At 41.2% G+C, this 18,011-nt stretch overlaps 1 protein-coding gene across 4 annotated transcripts in view; it reads right to left on the bottom strand.

The window, feature by feature from the left end:
- Nucleotides 1–2,471: 2,471 nt before the first annotated feature.
- Nucleotides 2,472–18,011, bottom strand: part of CAV1 (caveolin 1) — a 46,817-nt gene continuing 31,277 nt past the window's right edge. For 2 of the 4 annotated variants that reach the window (XM_008258165.5, XM_008258166.5), the window contains exon 3: nucleotides 2,472–4,678. In XM_008258165.5, the coding sequence (XP_008256387.1) occupies nucleotides 4,337–4,678 (342 nt within the window). In that variant the 3' untranslated portion in view covers nucleotides 2,472–4,336. Of the gene's footprint in view, nucleotides 4,679–6,402; nucleotides 6,749–18,011 lie in introns of those variants that run through there. The other 2 variants (NM_001111072.1, XM_089327899.1) reach the window with 2 other exon arrangements.

Here is an 18,011-nt window from a genome sequence, read left to right as displayed (position 1 = left end):
CCCTCACAGAAGCAATGAATGTGTGTGCTTTCTTTCCTGTGTCCTCAGCAATGTGCACTTGACTTTCATTTTTCAACTCTGCAAACTTAGGTGAAAATGGTATCTCACAATTTTGATTATTTGCATGCCATTTTTGATGAATGGACATTTTTCATATGATTATACACTTCTTTGTGTAAATTACCTTTTCATTTATTTGCATACTTTTCAATTGGCATGCTCATCTTTTTCTTTATATCTCTGTACATCTTTTAAAGTACAGTGCTAAGCATGTGATATATATATATATACATATAAATATATGTAATGTATACTATATATTACATATATAATATGCTTCCTTTTATCATTCTATCATTTATTTTGTTTCTACTAGTTTTTATATATAGAAGAATATGATCGGCCAGCGCCGCGGCTCACTAGGCTAATCCTCCGCCTGCGGCGCCGGCACTCCGGGTTCTAGTCCCTGTTGGGGCGCCGGATTCTGTCCTGGTTGCTTCTCTTCCAGTCCAGCTCTCTGCTGTGGACCAAGAGTGCAGTGGAGGATGGCCCAGGTCCTTGGGCCCTGCACCCGCATGGGAGACCAGGAGGAAGCACCTGGCTCCTGGCTTCGGAAAGGCACAGCGTGCTGGCCGCAGCACGCCAGCCATAGCAGCCACTTTGGGGGTGAACCAATGGAAAAAGGAAGACCTTTCTCTCTATCTCTCTCTCTCTCACTGTCTAACTCTGCCTGTCAAAAAATAAAAATAAAAAATAAAAAAGGATATGATTTTTATGTATTCATAGCCATGATCTTTTTTTATGGTTTTACCCTTTTGTATTATATTAAGGTACCTTATTTTTTTAAATTCTCCTCTCCTCTCACTTTCATAAACAAGAATTCCAATTTAAAAAGCAGAACGTTTGAATATCAGCACCCACATCAGGGAAGGTATGAGTCAACTGTTTAGACAGCCTTGCTTCACTGGACTGATGTGTATTATTATGTAACTAACATTTACTAAATGTGTGATGTATGAAGCTATTTACCCCCAATGCAGATTAAGAGTGGTCTGAAGCCATGTGGTTATCTGTGGGGATGGAACTATTTCATGTATGTAACTCAAACAAAATGGGAATAGGTCTGATCTTGTTAATATGTACTTGTTTAGATTCAAATCATAAAACCAAAGGAAAGATAATCCTTGTTTAAAGTCGTGTCACTCATTCTGCCTGAACTGGAGACCTAACTTCAGCCAGGATGTCAAATGCTGCCTTGATCAAAGCCATGTCTCCATGTGTATAATAGCAGTGGATTTGTTGGGTAAACACAAATCCAGACTGGGTTACCAACTAAGCAGCCTCCATGCTTTCTTGAAAGCCCAGCAAGAGAGGAACACTGTTAACTGCCTCGGAGAACTTCAGGGTGGGAGGCTTAGAAGATACCCTTCATGAAATTTGGTTTGGAAGCTGCAAGGGTTCATTTTGTCAGCTTACCTGAACCATGGGATTTCCAGGTGTTTGGTCCTACATCATTCTGTTTATGGTTTTGAGGTGTGTGTGGATGAGATTAACACTTAAATTGGTAGAAAGAGTAAATCAAATTGACCTTCCTAACATGGGCTTCATCCCATGGGCTTCATCCAATCAACAGAAGAGAAATAAAGGCTGACCATCTTCCCAGTGAGAGAGAATTCCTTCTGCTTGACTGTTTTCACACTGGGGAATCGGTTTTCTCCTACCATTGGACTCAAAGTGCTATATCAGCTCTTCCAGTGTCTTGATTTTGCTGTCCTTTGGAATGGAGCAACAAGATCAACTTTGCTGCAGCTTCAGCTTGCTGGCTCCTACTGCAAATCCTGGAACTTGTCAGCTTCCATCATTGTGTGAGCCAATTCCTTATAATGAATCTCTTGCTCTCTGTCTTAACCTTTATCATCTCTTATCTCCATCTTTATCTCTGTCTCTATCATCTTGATCTCTATGTCTTTCTGTCATCTCAATCTCTCTATCACCTATCATCTGTCATTTCTCTATGTCTGCTGTCGGTTCTGTTTCTTTGGTGAACCCTGACACAGAAACCCTGAATGTGAACTTAGCCAAGAAAAAAATAATTACCTCTTAAGAAATTTCAGTTACATCATGGTAAAGTTCAAGGCTTTGCCCAACCCCCTGAATACAAATTGTGTCATTTGTCAAATGATGACATTAACGTCCATCCCACAAAGTTATTAGGGGCTCACATTGGATGAGATAGCATATAACATTTATCATTAATGATAATTTTTATTTGGAGTAATCCATGAATGGGGTTAATCTTAGCAGAAAGATCCCACTTAAATAACTCTGTCAAGATTTAAAAGTGAGAAATCTTTACACCCCCCTGCACACTACATACATGTACACACACAATATGCACATGCTCACCACATACGAATACACAGACACAAACACTGACACGTAAATGCCCATGTAGGAGGAAATAATGGAAGTTGACAGTTTTAATTGTTTATTGTGCAGAATTTGTAACCTTTATAGGACATGCAGGATAAAAAAGTGTAAAATATATCATTAAGCATATAAAATCTCAGCAGTTTTTTGGACCAGCAGTTGATTTGCATGGGGGACTGAGCATCTATGTAGAACAGACATGTCTTGGGATACACAGTTTACAGATTGAATCACAAAGCCATTTCCCAAGTGATGTTCATCATATAAAGATAAAAATATCTTTACACGTAAAAAGTATAGTACATTTTCAGTTATGTACACAATTTAAAAGTAAAACTATGTCCATGCCAGTGTCTGTTTTAAATGCAAAATATCGGAGATAACAGGTCGGCAATTAAAAGTTCAGGAAGATTGGAAGAGGCAAAAAAAATCAAGCAAAGTTCTAATAAGTGTATGAAAATACAAGTGAAAGCATAACTGGAGGTTTAAAAAAGTCCCCAAGGGCAGGATAACAATATGAACAGGAGAAATGAAAAGCTTATGGATGTACCAGGCAGCTTTCTGCATGACTCAGGTTTACAGGTGAAATTCCTCAGCTTGAATTCAGAAGAATTTGAACTGATTCCAGCAAATTAGCTCAATCTTTTGCTACTGCCTCCTCTCCTCATCTTCTTTCTGAGCAAAGTGGCATTTGGATGAGGGCCAAAGCTCCTAGGAGAGGGAGGGACTAGTGTCCCAGGCTAACAGATGGTTGCAAGTGCTTTACTTAGAAGGGTCACATTGACAACACCACTGACAGTCTTACACAATGGCCTCCATTTTGACATCCCATCCCTAGAGGCCCACTGATCAGCTGAAAAGGGAACACAATGTTGAGCCACTAAACCACCCCGGTGATGGATTAGTGTGGATTCAGGAAAGCGTCATTATTCTTGAAAATAAACGGAGCTGAATAGACATGCTGACCACATTCAGCTGATGAGAGGCAGGGAACGCTGGCTTCCACCCCTGCCAGCCCAGAGAGGACTCAGCCCCATTTGTCCACTGTAATTTGCTTTCTAGGGCTCCCATACTCAATATGGATAAAGATGTTGCATGATCAAGTGCAGATCTATGCTATGCCATGTCTGTCAGTACACACAGGCACAGAGAACTAGAGAATGGATTCTCTAATTTTGGTTTTCAGAGGCTGCAGAACTAATGAAAGTGAAGAATTAGGTTCTATTTGAAAAGGACAATGAGAAAAAAGAGGAAGGCACTTAGGTCTTGTTATCTATTTAACAAATATTCAGGCACAGGAAGTATAATAGTTTAAAATTTCGAGAAGTGTAAGGTATTGGTCACATAATGTGAATGCAGAGGATTATATTTTCTAACTCAGTAAGGATCACTAGACCCCAGTGAATCACTAAAGTGACCCACAGTGATTCACTAATTCCTCAGACAGTTGGGGCTGCAGGATCTGCTTAAAATCTGCCCACATACCTGTACACTCAATGGCCATAGCCTGGAATTCTCCCCTTTCTATAAAATAATCAACATTTTGGAGTAGGCAGTAAAGTTGTGTGTTCTTTTTCTTTTCTTTCCTTAGTTCTTCATATCTCTCTCAAGTTATCTGTCAATAATATGTTCATATCCCAGCCAACAAAACAGTGATCCTCATCCAAATCAAAATGTAAGGAAAAACATTGGAATGGCTTTAAAACATTCAGACTGCCAAAAATAGATGAAATAGCTCAGAAGAGAAAATAATAGCTATGAAAACTGAGAAAGTGATTTCTTTGTTCTGAACCAAGATACATCATTCATAAATTGTTGCTGTATTAGCAACTTGAGACTTGGAATTGGCACCAAGAAAATTAAAAAGAAAAACAAGAATCAGGACTTTCTACCCTTGAAATGTCATTTATATTTCTTTCTGCATACTGATGCGGACATTGCTGAATATTTTGCCAATAGCTTCAAAGAGTGGATCACAGAAGGTGTGGACGTAGATGGAATAGACTCGGCTGATGCACTGAATCTCAATCAGGAAACTCTTAATGCAAGGCACAACTGCCCAGATGTGCAGGAAAGAGAGAATGGCAAAGTAAATGCCCCAGATGAGTGCCATTGGGATGCCAAAGATGGTAGACAGTAGGCGGTAAAACCAGTATTTCGTCACAGTGAAGGTGGTGAAGCTGGCCTTCCAGATGCCGTCGAAACTGTGTGTCCCTTCTGGTTCTGCAATCACATCTTCAAAGTCGATCTAAAAGAAAAAAAAGTGACAGAATGTGAGCATGGGATGGAAGAAGAAGAGAAAGAACAAAGAGAGAGTGAGAGAGAAACACTCACTACCCAGTATCCAAAAGTGAACAGTGATATTCCCGTGCCATCCCTGTGTGAGATGCTGCCATGATTTGGGTAAGTGTGAGTGTATCCCATAAAGGTCCATGTGCTGGAAACTTGGTACCCACTGTGGTGATGTGGGAAGTCATGGGATCTTTAAAAGGCGGGTCCAGTGAGATAATTCTAGGTCATTGGAGCCTCTGCCCTGGGCAGAGATTAGTATAAGTCACATGGGAACCTTGTTTGTTATAAAGGAGCACGATCGGCCTCTCTCCACTCTGTCTTCCTGTCTCAAACCCACTACTTTCACTATGCCATTTGCCATGATTGCGCCTCAGCAAGGGGAGACCCTCTCCAGAGCCAGCATCATGCTCTCTGAGCTTTCAGTCTCCAAAGCTGTAAGCTGAATCAACCTCTTTCTTTATAAAGGACCTTGCTTCATTTATTTCATTACAGCAACAAAAAGGAACTAATACGGATGCTTAAATTGACCACAACATCAGTGCCACTTGGAACAAATTGGAAACACAGCTTATCTGGGCCTCACTCCCCCCTCATTACCCTCTCTGGGCTCGGAAGAGGCAAAGAATAATTAGGAAAACTAAGGAAGTGATTTCTTTGTTCTGAACCAAGATGACAAATCTATGAATTATTGCTGTACTAGCAACTTGAACCTTGAAACTGGCACCAAGAAAATTACAAGGAAAAAAAAAGAATCAGATGTACTTCTGTCCTTGAAATGTCATTTATATTTCTTTCTGCCTGTTAATGTGGACATAGCTTTTAATGTGTTCTCCAGTTGTTTCTTTACCATGCAAAATTTGAAAACTACTACTCTGGGAAAAATCAAATCATTATGGTTAGATTCCTTGCCTTAAAGTAAAATCCAGCAACATAGATGAGGATATGAAACATTCCATAAAACATAAATAAGTTGCCATAACTGAATTGCCTTTGGAGACAATGACACATGCAATGTTAAAGAACAGTTAGTTTAAAATTGATTAGTGATGTTCCAAACACAACTAGAATTAAATCAGGAAACTAGATCACTGTGAGCTGTGAGGCATCAAAAATACTTCACAGGGTGCTGGGATGTGGGTTCTGGAGAAGAAAGAAATGTGGGCCTTGGAAATACAGTCAGCAAAGTCCCAGGAGCCAAAAAGGGTGAGGACAGTGGGTGTCACAGGCAAAGCGGACCATAGTGGTCAAGGCTGAAAAGACAGGTTGGGGACAGATTAGATATTATTTTACATGCAGTGGTGGTCTATTAAAGACTCTGGAACAGAGATGTGTAGCTAGTTAGTGTAGTAATTTATCAAGATGAATTTGACAATAGCACATAGGCTGGCAGTAAGGAGGCAGAGACCGAAGGCAGGGAAACTGCTGCTGTCATTCAAGTTTGACATGGTTGGGTCAAGACTGGAAAAGTGGTCTTGATAAAATAAGATAAGGAACTCCAGGAAAAAATATAAGGGAGGAATTCACAGGACATAGTTACTTGGAGATGGGGGAGAGCTAAGCTTAATATGAACTTTGAGCTTGTCTTTTCTGCTAGGGAGAACAAAGATGACATTAAGAACAAGAAGAAAATTAGAAAGAGAAGACAATTAAAAAATAAAAGATAACCAGAGACAGCATCACTTTTTTTAAAGATTTATTTATTTTATTTGAAAGTCAGAGTTATACAGAGAGAGGAGAGACCAGGGGTGGGGGGAGAGATGTCTTCCATCCAATCGTTCACTCCCCAGTTGGCCACAAAGGCCTAAGCTGCGCTGATCTGAAGCCAGGAGCCAGGAGCTTCTTCCAGGTTTCCCACGGGGGTGCAGGGTCCCAAGGACTTGGACCATCTTCCAGTGCTTTCCCAGGCCACAGCAGAGAGCTGGATCAGAAGTGGAGCAGCTGGGATGTGAACCGGCGCCCATGTGGGATGCTGGCGCTTCAGGTTAGGGCATTAACCCACTGCGCTACCGCGCCGGCCCCAGCGTCACTTTTGAATTAAACAAATTGAAAATAAAGTTTGAATGATGACAAATACAAATCTCAGTGGTCCATGTATGATGAATCCTATATAAGTTCTTTTAGGTGGCCGCTAGGAAATACTGAAATGAGTGGGCAGTCACACAGAACTTAATAGTTAGTAAATGCTTCTGTATGTATTGTATCTGTGAACAGCATCAGAGGCTTCAAATCTATCTGGAAAGGAAGGTTACTGCCAGTTTACAAAAGAAGCATGGGGAAGGTGAGTTGCTAAAGATTCACAGAGCAACCATGGGGTCAGAATGTGAACTTGGTCTCTCTCCCAGTGGTATTCTCTTGCAGGTGTAGGATCATCTAGACAATTCTCAGGAGGTTTTATCCCTCTGCAAGGACTTCTGTAAACTAAACTGAAGCACAAGGTTAAAAACAAAATTACCAACAGGAAGGCCCGACACAGCCAGCTCAACTGTCTGGTGGTGGCAGCTATATGAAGAGATCTAATGTAATCTGAAATCCAAACAAGTTGATGATCGCCAGCAGTGTGCAGCCAAGCTCAGGATTAGGCAATGAGGACTTGGATGACTCTGTGGAGCTGCTCAGTGCCAAAGAGCCACCTTTGATTCAACACAATAAAATGTCTCTTGGAAAAAGTGCATGATGCTTACCAATTTTGAAAGTTTATTTTCTAGAACATTCTGTTTCTTGCTCCATTGCCCAGTGTCCTAATATTCATTGTATTATATGGGAAAGTGGTATGGTCACAATTATGTAAATTAAGTTAAGTAGTTTTGCTGCCACTCCATTTTTCCTCTGTCCCTTTAGATTCCATGGCAAACATTTACTTGTATATTTAAAAAGTTGTAGGATGGCAAATCCGACCAACACTTTAATTCGGTTTTTGTGCAACTTATTCAGTTGTCTATTATGAGTTTGTGTTCTGTCACTATATTGTTTCCACAGCTATAAAAAATAAGGGCCTGCAGTTTTCCTTCATTCAACTGCAATATAGCAAAATATCTTGTTTTATAAGAGGATTTGGTGAAGCCAAATGAGTTACTAGAGCAGGTTTCTTAATCTGAGGTCAGAGAGTGGGCGATGGTGGTCCATAGGTACTTTGTTTTTTTTTTTATACTTATATTTGTATATTTATTTATTTACTTATTTTTTTTTTGACAGACAGAGTGGACAGTGAGAGAGAGAGAGACAGAGAGAAAGGTCGTCCTTTGCCGTTGGTTCACCCTCCAATGGCCGCCACAGCTGGCGTGCTGCGGCCGGCGCACCACGCTGATCCGAAGGCAGGAGCCAGGTGCTTCTCCTGGTCTCCCATGGGGTACAGGGCCCAAGTACTTGGGCCATCCTCCACTGCCTTCCTGGGCCACAGCAGAGAGCTGGCCTGGAAGAGGGGCAACTGGGACAGAATCCGGCGCCCCGACCGGGACTAGAACCTGGTGTGCCAGCGCTGCAAGGTGGAGGATTAGCCTAGTGAGCCACGGCGCCGGCTCATAGGTACTTTGAAACAAGTGCATATGTCTTGTGTGTATGTTGGGAAAGGGCCCATCACCTCTATTAGAAAGTAATGCCTATTATAGCCGGTGCCGCGGCTCACTAGGCCAATCCTCCGCCTTGCAGCGCTGGCACACCAGGTTCTAGTCCTGGTCAGGGCGCCGGATTCTGTCCCGGTTGCCCCTCTTCCAGGCCAGCTCTCTGCTGTGGCCAGGGAGTGCAGTGGAGGATGGCCCAAGTGCTTGCGCCCTGCATCCCATGGGAGACCAGGATAAGTACCTGGCTCCTGCCATCGGATCAGTGCGGTGCGCCGGCCGCAGCGTGCTGGCTGCGGCGGCCATTGGAGGGTGATCCAATGGCAAAGGAAGACCTTTCTGTCTGTCTCTCTCTCTCTCACTGTCCACTCTGCCTGTCAAATAAATAAATAAATAAATAAAAATAAAAAAAAAAGAAAAGAAAATAATGCCTATTATCAAGGAAGGCTAAGATAGTTTACTGGGGGCATGGGAGCCCAATCTATAGAGCAGACTCTAAGCAGCTTTGCCTTAAGATCCTTTTCCAAGGGGAGGAATACATTCCCAACATTTGTGGACTAGTGGTTATGATCGGATACCATTCTCATTTAGCTTCACCAACTGTGTAAGATAAAATCCCCATTTTATAGAAAAAATATGAGGCTTGGAAATGTTAATGAATTGTCCAGGCAAACAAGAAGTGGATTTGAGTTTCCAGTGGGGTCGCAAAGAGATGGATTTTCTTTAGCACTGCACCCCTTTACAAAAATATTTCTCAAATTTTCTCTAAGGGAGAGTAGAGTATTTAATAATCAAAAGACACATTAATAAAGAGAGCTTACAAAATTTTACTCTTTTGGGAACTAATAATTGCTATAGCATGACCTCTGAGAGCAGTGTCTCATTATATGCACAATTGGTCCATGTTACAGAAATACCTTCCGTTAATGAAGGTATTTCAGTTAGTAAGAATGTGTGCAAGGTTTCTTGATGACTGTTTTTCTAAGCACAGATACTTTTATCAGTGAACATACTGGCAATTCATATACTTTCTTTTATGTTGTTTTGTAAATTCTGGGTGGCTAAGTTCTCAGTGCTTTACAGAAACTGCTGCTGAGCATGATTTATTCCCAAATATCCCAGTGGATATGGAGCAGGTCTCCAGGGGTGCATAGACACAGGACCAAAATAACATGTTTTATAAATATACTCAAGTTGCTGCTTTAGTCTTGAAATTTTAAGGTGGCTTCAAAGAATATTAATAGTCAGGCAATGAAGCACAGTTGAGAAAAAGAACTCAAAGCAAAATAAAGAAATACAGTGGATCCAGAAGTCAGGCTTTGTTTCTGTCTGCCTTCATTTCTACAGCTGTAAGTATATTAGGCTTTTGTGGGGAGTGCAGGAGACAATGTATGCAAAGTATTCAGCATAAGTACAGAGCACTGCAGTATAGTACATGCTCACCAAATAGCAGCACTAACAAATTCTTTGCTCTGGGTGACCAGGCTTCTTTATAGGCAATTATAAGAGAAACTCTAAGTTGCAAAGCACATGGTGTCTGTGAATTCAAACCCTCAAAACACCCGACTTGTAATCACTCCTACCCTCTGGGGGAATGTCATCATTCCCATTTGACCAGTGAGAAAACTGAAGATTGCACAGATGCTAAGTGGCAAAGCTGGAACTTGCATTTCACATCCGTACTCTTTTTGTTTATGCATTCCCTTCTGGTGGTCTTATTTGCTTAATTCCATCCCCTGCCTCAAGATATGCTTCCTAAAAATTCTCATTTTGATTATGAAAGGAGTAACTCTTTTAACATTTACACTTTAAGTCAAGATGTCTAGTAACTAGGATGTTTTGCATTTTAAACTCTGATTATATTTTTATGGCCCTGAACAGTATGTTCTCACAATTTTGGGCACCTAGCCAGAGACTTCTGGCAGATAAGGAAACTGAGGCATGGAATGATTAAAACGGGCCAGACATTCTCAAGGTCCCAAGTGAATCAGTGGAAAAACCAAAATTAGAACTCTAACTTCACAATTCCCAGGCTTTTATCCAGCCCTGAGCTCCAAGCAATTTCCCTAGGAACTGACATCACTCTCCCCACACACCTTCTCCACCTCCCCATTCACATCTCTTGACTTGAAAGATATCTCTGCATGAGTTTTGGAGAAATGTCTTGTTTCAATGTGAACATGGACATTTTTTGTACATCATCTCTAGTAAAGAAAACTGGAAGGAATATTTACAAAAATATCCTCATTGAACATTTTGACTTCTACTCAAAATGCACCAAACCCAGCGAACTTCCATTGAAGGAAGTTCAAAATTCCACATCAATCAAAACACAGTTTGCTCCAGCAGCTTTGTAGCTATTCAGAGCTAAAGGAACAACTGAAGAAATGGAATCTCATTTGAGATGGAACAACTGTTGGCCAAAGTAGCCAGATGACTGCATCACGGATACCTTCTTATTTAGTGGCAGACACAGGATTGGGACCCAGGCTTTGGAATGCTCTTGGGCTCTTCCATTACTGCCTGCTGTTACCACGTACCTTCTCTGCAGCTGACTGCTATGTTCTGCGGCTAAGGCAAAGGGCAGCAAGACTTGCATCGAAACTTAAACATATAATCCTCTCAGGAGTCTCAGGTCCATCCACTGATGACTGTTTTTGAATCCTCAGTGTTCATATGCAACCTCAGTTTGCTTTATCACTCATCAAAACAATCACTCCTGATCCCCTCTTCCTGGGGGACTTGCGGTGCTGGCAAGGGCTGAGCTTGCCAGGAGCAGCACTTTATCTGCTTTCTTAGATTTGGAGCAGAAAAGGAATTAGAAACTTGCTTACTAACAAAACAGAGCACCCAAGAGGTGTAGATGCCATTTAGCTTCCTAGAATGGGATGCCTCTGATGAGGCTGAGCTACACTAAAAACTGATTTTCTGTTCTGTAATCTATGGAACAAGCTGCCCCTTTGGCAAGAATGACTCTGCACACCCACTGATCAAAGGCACAAAATGTGCTTTAGTGATATTTCTGTGTCTCAAGAGGTATTTTATAAGGAGTCAACAGTTTATATAACCAGATTTTTATAAATGACATTAAATACCTTTGTTCAGCGTTGGCTTATGATGCTACAACTTCAGAAACCTAAGTTGACAAAACTGTAGCTACAGACGTCAAGGAAAGTAATCTTGTCTTGTTGTGTTTTGATAATACTTGGCTAATGTGGTAAATCTTAGATGATTTCTTCCTGTTAAATGTATCTGAAGGCAATATTTTAAAAGCAGTTTATATGTACACTAGATAAAAAGGATCATGAGGATTTTTTGTCTGAAAATCTAGATATTTTATTTCTGGATAGGGATTTTTAAGAAGGAAAATTGAAGTACATTAGGGATTTTATATTCAACAATGCTTACACATAGGAACATATCTTTTTTTTTTTAAGATTTTTATTTATTTATTTGACAGGCAGAGCTACAGACAGTGAGAGTGAGAGAGACAGAGAGAAAGGTCTTCCTTCCATTGGTTCACTCCCCAAGTGGCCGCAATGGCTGGAGCTGTGCCGATCTGAAGCCAGGAGCCAGGTGTTTCCTCCAGGTCTCCCATGTGGGTACAGGGGCCAAAGCACTCGGGCCATCCTCCACTGCCTTCTCAGGCCACAGCAGAGAACTGGACTGGAAGAAGAGCAACTGGGACTAGAACCGGCGCCCATATGGGATGCTGGTGCTGCAGGCAGAGGATTAACATAATGTGCCACGGTGCCGACCCCAGAACATATCTTTTTAGGTATGAAAATTGATATTGTATTGGATATATACAGCATATGAAAAACAACAAGAGGTTTACAAAAAATTTATCAGTTGCCCGTCCAGCTTTCACTGTTCTACTTCTCTGCCAACAAATCCTAACTGATTCAGATAATGGCACGAATTCTTTGTTTTCAAAGATAAATCATGATTGGTTTAGACTTGTTTCAGCAATCTTAGCCTTTTTGGCCAGTGATTGGGTTACAGGAACCACATGACTCAGTTCTGGCCACTGAGTTCCAAATGGAAGCCTGTTGGGTAGGACTTCCAGTAAAGCTTTGCATTTAAAAATTTTTTTTTATTTGAGAGGTCAGTGTTGTGGCATAGCAGGTAAAGCTGCTTCCGGTGACACCAGCATCCCATATGGATGCCAGTTTGTGCCCTTGTTGCCCCCTGTGAATGCACCTGGGAAAGCAGCAGAAGATAGCCCTAGTACTTGGGTCTCTGACACCCTTGTGGGAAACCCAGCTGAAGCTCCTGACTCTTGGCTTTGGCCTGCTCCAGCACTGGCCATTGCAGCCATTTGGGAAGTGATCCAGCAGATGGAAGATCTGTCTCCCTCACTCTGTAACTTGATAAATATATCTTTAAAAAATTTATTTGAAAGAGAATGATACAGGGACCGGTGCTGTGGCACACTGGGTTAACACCCTGGCCCGAAGTGCTGGCATCCCATATGGGCGCCGGTTCAAGTCCCGGATGCTCCTCTTCCAATCCAGCTCTCTGCTATGACCTGAGAAAGCAGTAGAAGATGGCCCAAGTCCTTGGGCCCCGGAACCCACGTGGGAGACCTGGAAGAAGCTCCTGGCTCCTGGCTTCGGATTGGCACAGCTCCAGCCGTTGCGGCCATCTGGGGAGTGGACCATCAGATGGAAGACCTCTCTCTCTCTGCCTCTCCTCTCTCTCTGTACCTCTGACTTTCAAATAAATAAATAAATCTTTAAAAAAAGAGAGGGAATGATACAGACAGAGATCTTTCATCTGCTGGTCCATTCCCCAAATGCTCACAACAGCTGGTGCTGGGTTAGGCTGGAGTCAAGAGCCCAGAACTTAATCTGGGTCTCCCACATGGGTGGCAGGGACCCAGGTATTTAAGTCATCACCTACTGCCTTCCACATTAACAATAAGAATCAGAAGCATGGCAAGGACTTGAACTCAGGCACCCCAACATAGGATGTAAGCATCCCAAAAAGTGTTTTTACCACTGTATCCAATGTGTGCCCAAGCTCTGTCTTCCCTGTGAAAAGATAAAGAAGGAAATGGCATGGGCCTTTGCCTCTCTCATTCTATTTACAATATAATATATTGCCTGGATGTAGAGAAACCATCCGGTGACCATAAGGTGACATGCATGATTAAGAGGACAAGACTACCAAAAAGATGCTTCTTTTGCAATTTTCAAACTACAAAAACAATTGCAGCAGTCACCACCCCTTGATTTTCCCTTGTGTCACACATGTATACCCTTACTTGAAGCCCCAGGTGTTTCTCTTTCAGTTACCTGTATAGAAAGCATTCCTGAAAGACTTTGTCCTGATGGTTGGTACAGTAGATGTACAGCTCCTCATTTAAAAAAATGAGCACTGTTTCTGATCTCACTCCAGTACTACTAGATTCTGTTCCCAGGACCCACTGCCTCACCTGTATCAGAGGACATTACCTTTATATTAATGATAGTTTTGACAAAGCATAAATAAGATGATAAATTGTTAGGAATTAGATAAATTTATATTTTTTTAATCTAGAAAAATCACATGTAGATGTGATAGGCAGTATCTGGGATGGTCTTCAGTGGTCTGTTCTCTGGGAATTCATACCTTTTTGTACCCATCCCCTGGAGTGTGGGTTAGGATGAGCAGTTTGCTTCAAACTAGCAACACATGGCAAAGGTGTTCATGGGAAGTCACTTCTGAAGTGACCAAAGACTATGACAACAGCCTTGCTTGCCTTTCTTGCTCTCTCGCTTGCTCTGCTGGAAACCAACTGCTATGTTGTGAGTAACCCTATGGAGAGATGCCTGTGTAAAGAAAACAAGGCAGGCCTCTAGCCAACAGCTATGCAGACACTGAGGCCCACAGTATAGCAGCCAGGGAGGAACTGAGTCCTGCCATTCACCATGAATGAACTTGGATTCTGCCCCAGTTCTGCTTTGAGAGGACTGTAGTCCTGATACCAGACTGCAGCCTGTGAGAGCAGAACCACCCAGCTAACCCACACTTGGATCTAGACAAACAGAAATTGTAAATGTTTGTTGTTTTAAGCCACTAAATTTTAGGGTTAATTCATTATGCAGCTATCAACAACTAGTACAACTCCAAACCAAACCACTTTTATTTTGATGATTTCTTATTTTCTAGTTTAGGGGCTCTTTTCTATTAGACAATTCAATTTTCACACTTCTATAAAAATATATACAATGAATAATTATCCAGTGCCTTGGAATTTGGTCTTGGGGCAAAGTTCAGAAATACATAAGGTTTTCCAAGATGGCAGAATAGCAACAGGACAGTCTGAATTGTATGGGGCAAAATTAATATTTAAAAAGGATTGAAACTACACACTTGAGATAAAGCTATGGGGAATTCGCTGTGGAAAACCCAGTGAGAATGGCAGAGACATTCCAGTTCCATGCCAAAAGAGCAAATAAGAAAAAAAAGGGGGGGGGACCCTACAATGAGCAGAGGCATGTACAATGGGCAGAGGCATTTAACTTCAGAAGCAGTTCGCCAAGCACTCCCTCCTGCTGCTATCTGCAGCTCCATGAATCTGCAAATTCCTCTCCTCCTCTCACCTGGTCTGCTGGGGCCACTGTTCACTCTGGGTCAGACTCTCTGCCTGTTGTGGTTTCTTCCCCCCCTTTTTAAATGAATGAACAGTGCAACATTGAAGAAATCAAAAGAGAAATCAAAAAAGTTCAGATTAATGAGCTATCAGTGCTTCTCAAGGACCTAGGAAAACAACAGCAAACCAAACTCAAATTAGTAGGAGAACAAAATAATTAAAATTAGAGAAGAAATCAACAAAATAAAAACCAATAAAACAATACAAAAGACCAGCAAAATGAAAAGCTAGTTGTTCAAAAAAATAGAATTGACACACCATTGGCCCAACTAACCAAAAAAAAAAAAAAAAAAAGGAGAGAGAAGACCCAAATTAATAAAAATCAGAGATGAAAAAGGAAATGTAAGAACAGACACCACAGAAATAAAAAGAATCATCAGAAATGATGGGAAACCTAAAAGAAATGGATAGATTCCTGGGTACATATGACCTACCTAAATTGAACTATAAAGACATAGAAAAACCTAAACAGATGCATAACCAAAATAGAACTTGAATCAGTAATAGAGACCCTCCCAACAAAGAAAAGCCCAGGACAAGATGGCTTCAACACTGCATTCTACCAGACATTTAAAGAACTAACTCCAATTCTTCTCATGCTATTCAAAACAATTGAAAGGGAGAGAATCCCTCCAAATTCTTTCTATGAAGCCAGAATCACCTTAATTCTTAAACCTGAAAAAGATACAACAAAGAGAACTACAGACCAATCTCTCTGGTGAACATAGATGCAAAAATCCTCAACAGAATACTAGCCAATTGAGTCCAACAACACATCAGAAAGATCATTCACCCAGACCAAGTGGGATTTATCCCTGGGATGCAGGGATGGTTCAGCATTCATAAATCAATTAATAAATTGAAGAAAAAACCATATGATGATCTCAATAGATGCAGAGAAAGCATTTGACAAAATACAACACCCTTTCCTAATGAAAACTTTAAGCAAATTAGAATAGAAAGAACATTTCTAAACACAATCAAGGCAATTTATGACAAACTCAAGGCCAGTGTCCTATTGAACAGAGAAAACTTGTAAGCATCCCCATTGAGATCCAGAACCAGACAAGGATGCCCACTCTTACCACTGCTTTTCAGTATAGTCCTGGATGTTCTAGCAAGTCATTAGACAAGAAAAAGGAATCAAAGGGATACAAGTTGGGAAGGAGGAAGTCAAGCTACACCTATTTGCCGATGACATGATCCTATATACAGGGGATCCAAAAGACTCCACTAAGAGACTATTAAAACTCATAGAAGTGTGTGGAAATGTAGCAGGATACAAAATCAACACAAAAATCAACAGCCTTTGTATATGCAGACAATGCCACAGCTGAGAAGGAGCTTCTAAGATCAATCCCACTCACAGTAGCTACCAAAACAATCAAATACTTTGGAATAAATTTAACCAAGAATGTCAAAGGTCTCTACTATGAGAATTACAAAACATTAAAAAAGAAATAAAAGAAGATACAAAAAAAGAAAAAATCTTCCATGTTCATGAATTTGAAGAATCATTATTATCAAAATATCCATACTACCAAAAGCAATTTACAGATTCAATGCAATACCAATCAAAATACCAAAGACATTCTTCTCAGATGTAGAAAAAATCATGTTGAAATTCATATGGAAACACAGGAGACCCCAAATAGCTAAAGCAATCTCATATAACAAAAACGAAGCTGGAGGCATCACAATACCAGATTTCAAGGCATACTGTGGGGCAGTTACAATCAAAACAGCCTGGTACTGATACAAAAACAGAGGGATAGTCCAATGGAACAGAATATAAATGCCAGAAATCAATCCAAGCATCTACAACCAACTTTTCTTTGCTAAAATTAACCTCTGGATCAAGCACAGTCTTTTCAACAAATGGTGCTGGGAAAACTGGATCATCACATGCAGAAGCAAGCAGCAAAACCTTTACCTGACACCTCTCACCAAAATCCCCTCACAATGGACTAAAGACCTAAATCTACTACCAACATCATCAGATTACTAGAAAACATTAGGGAAATCCTACAAGACATTGGCATAGATAACGAGTTCTTGGAAAAGACTCCAAAAGCACAGGCAAGCAAACCCAAAATCAACAAATGGTATTGCATCAAATAAAAAGCTTTTGCACTGCAAAAGAAATAATCAGCAAAGTAAAAAGACAACTGACAGGATGGGAGAAAATATTTGCAAACTATATAACTCATAAAGATTTAATAACCAGAATATACAAAGAAATCAAGAAATTCAACAAGAACAAAACAAACAACCAGGTTAAGAAATGGGCAAAGGACTTAAACAAACATTTTTCATAAGAGGAAATCCAAATGGCCAACAGACACATGAAAAAGTGCTCAGGATCATTAGCTGCAGAGAATGCATATCAAAACCACAATGAGGTTTCACCTCTCCTCGGTTAGAATGGCTTTCATAGAGAAATCAACAAACAACAAATGCTGGTGAGGATGTGGGGATAAAGGTACCCTAATCCACTGTTGGTGGGAATGTAAGCTGGTAAAGCCATTATGGAAAACAGTGTGGTGATACCTCGGAGGTTTGAATATAGACCTTCCCCATGACCCAGCCATCCCACTCCTGGGAGTCTATCCAAGGGAAATCAAATCAGCACATGAAAGAGCTATCTGTACTCCATGTTTATTGCTGCTCAATTCACAATAGCTACGACATGGAATCAACCCAGCCTGTCAACTGAAGACTGGGTAAAGAAATATGGGATATGTGGGGCCAGTGCTGTGGCTCACTTGGTTAATCCTCCGCCTGAGGCGCCAGCATCCCATATGGGCGCCAGTTCTGGTCTCGGTTGCTCCTCTTCCAGTCCAGCTCTCTGCTGTGGCCCAGGAGGGCAGTGAAGGATGGCCCAGGTGCTTGGGCTCCTTCACCCACATGGGAGACCAGGAGGAAGCACCTGGATCCTAGCTTCGGATCAGCGTAGCTCCGGCCATAGTGGCCATTTGCGGGGTGAACCAACGGAAGCAAGACCTTTCTTTGTCTCTCTCTCACTGTCTAACTCTATCTTTCAAATAAAAAAAAAAGAAATATAGTATATGTATACCATGGAATGCTACACAGCA

The sequence above is a fragment of the Oryctolagus cuniculus genome, chromosome 3, assembly GCF_051225735.1.
Source record: "Oryctolagus cuniculus isolate XC-2025 breed Fujian yellow rabbit chromosome 3, ASM5122573v1, whole genome shotgun sequence".
NCBI classification, from domain to species: Eukaryota; Metazoa; Chordata; class Mammalia; order Lagomorpha; family Leporidae; genus Oryctolagus; species Oryctolagus cuniculus.
The sequence above is the reverse complement of the archived record's forward strand: the minus strand, read 5'-3'. Positions and strand labels throughout refer to the sequence as shown.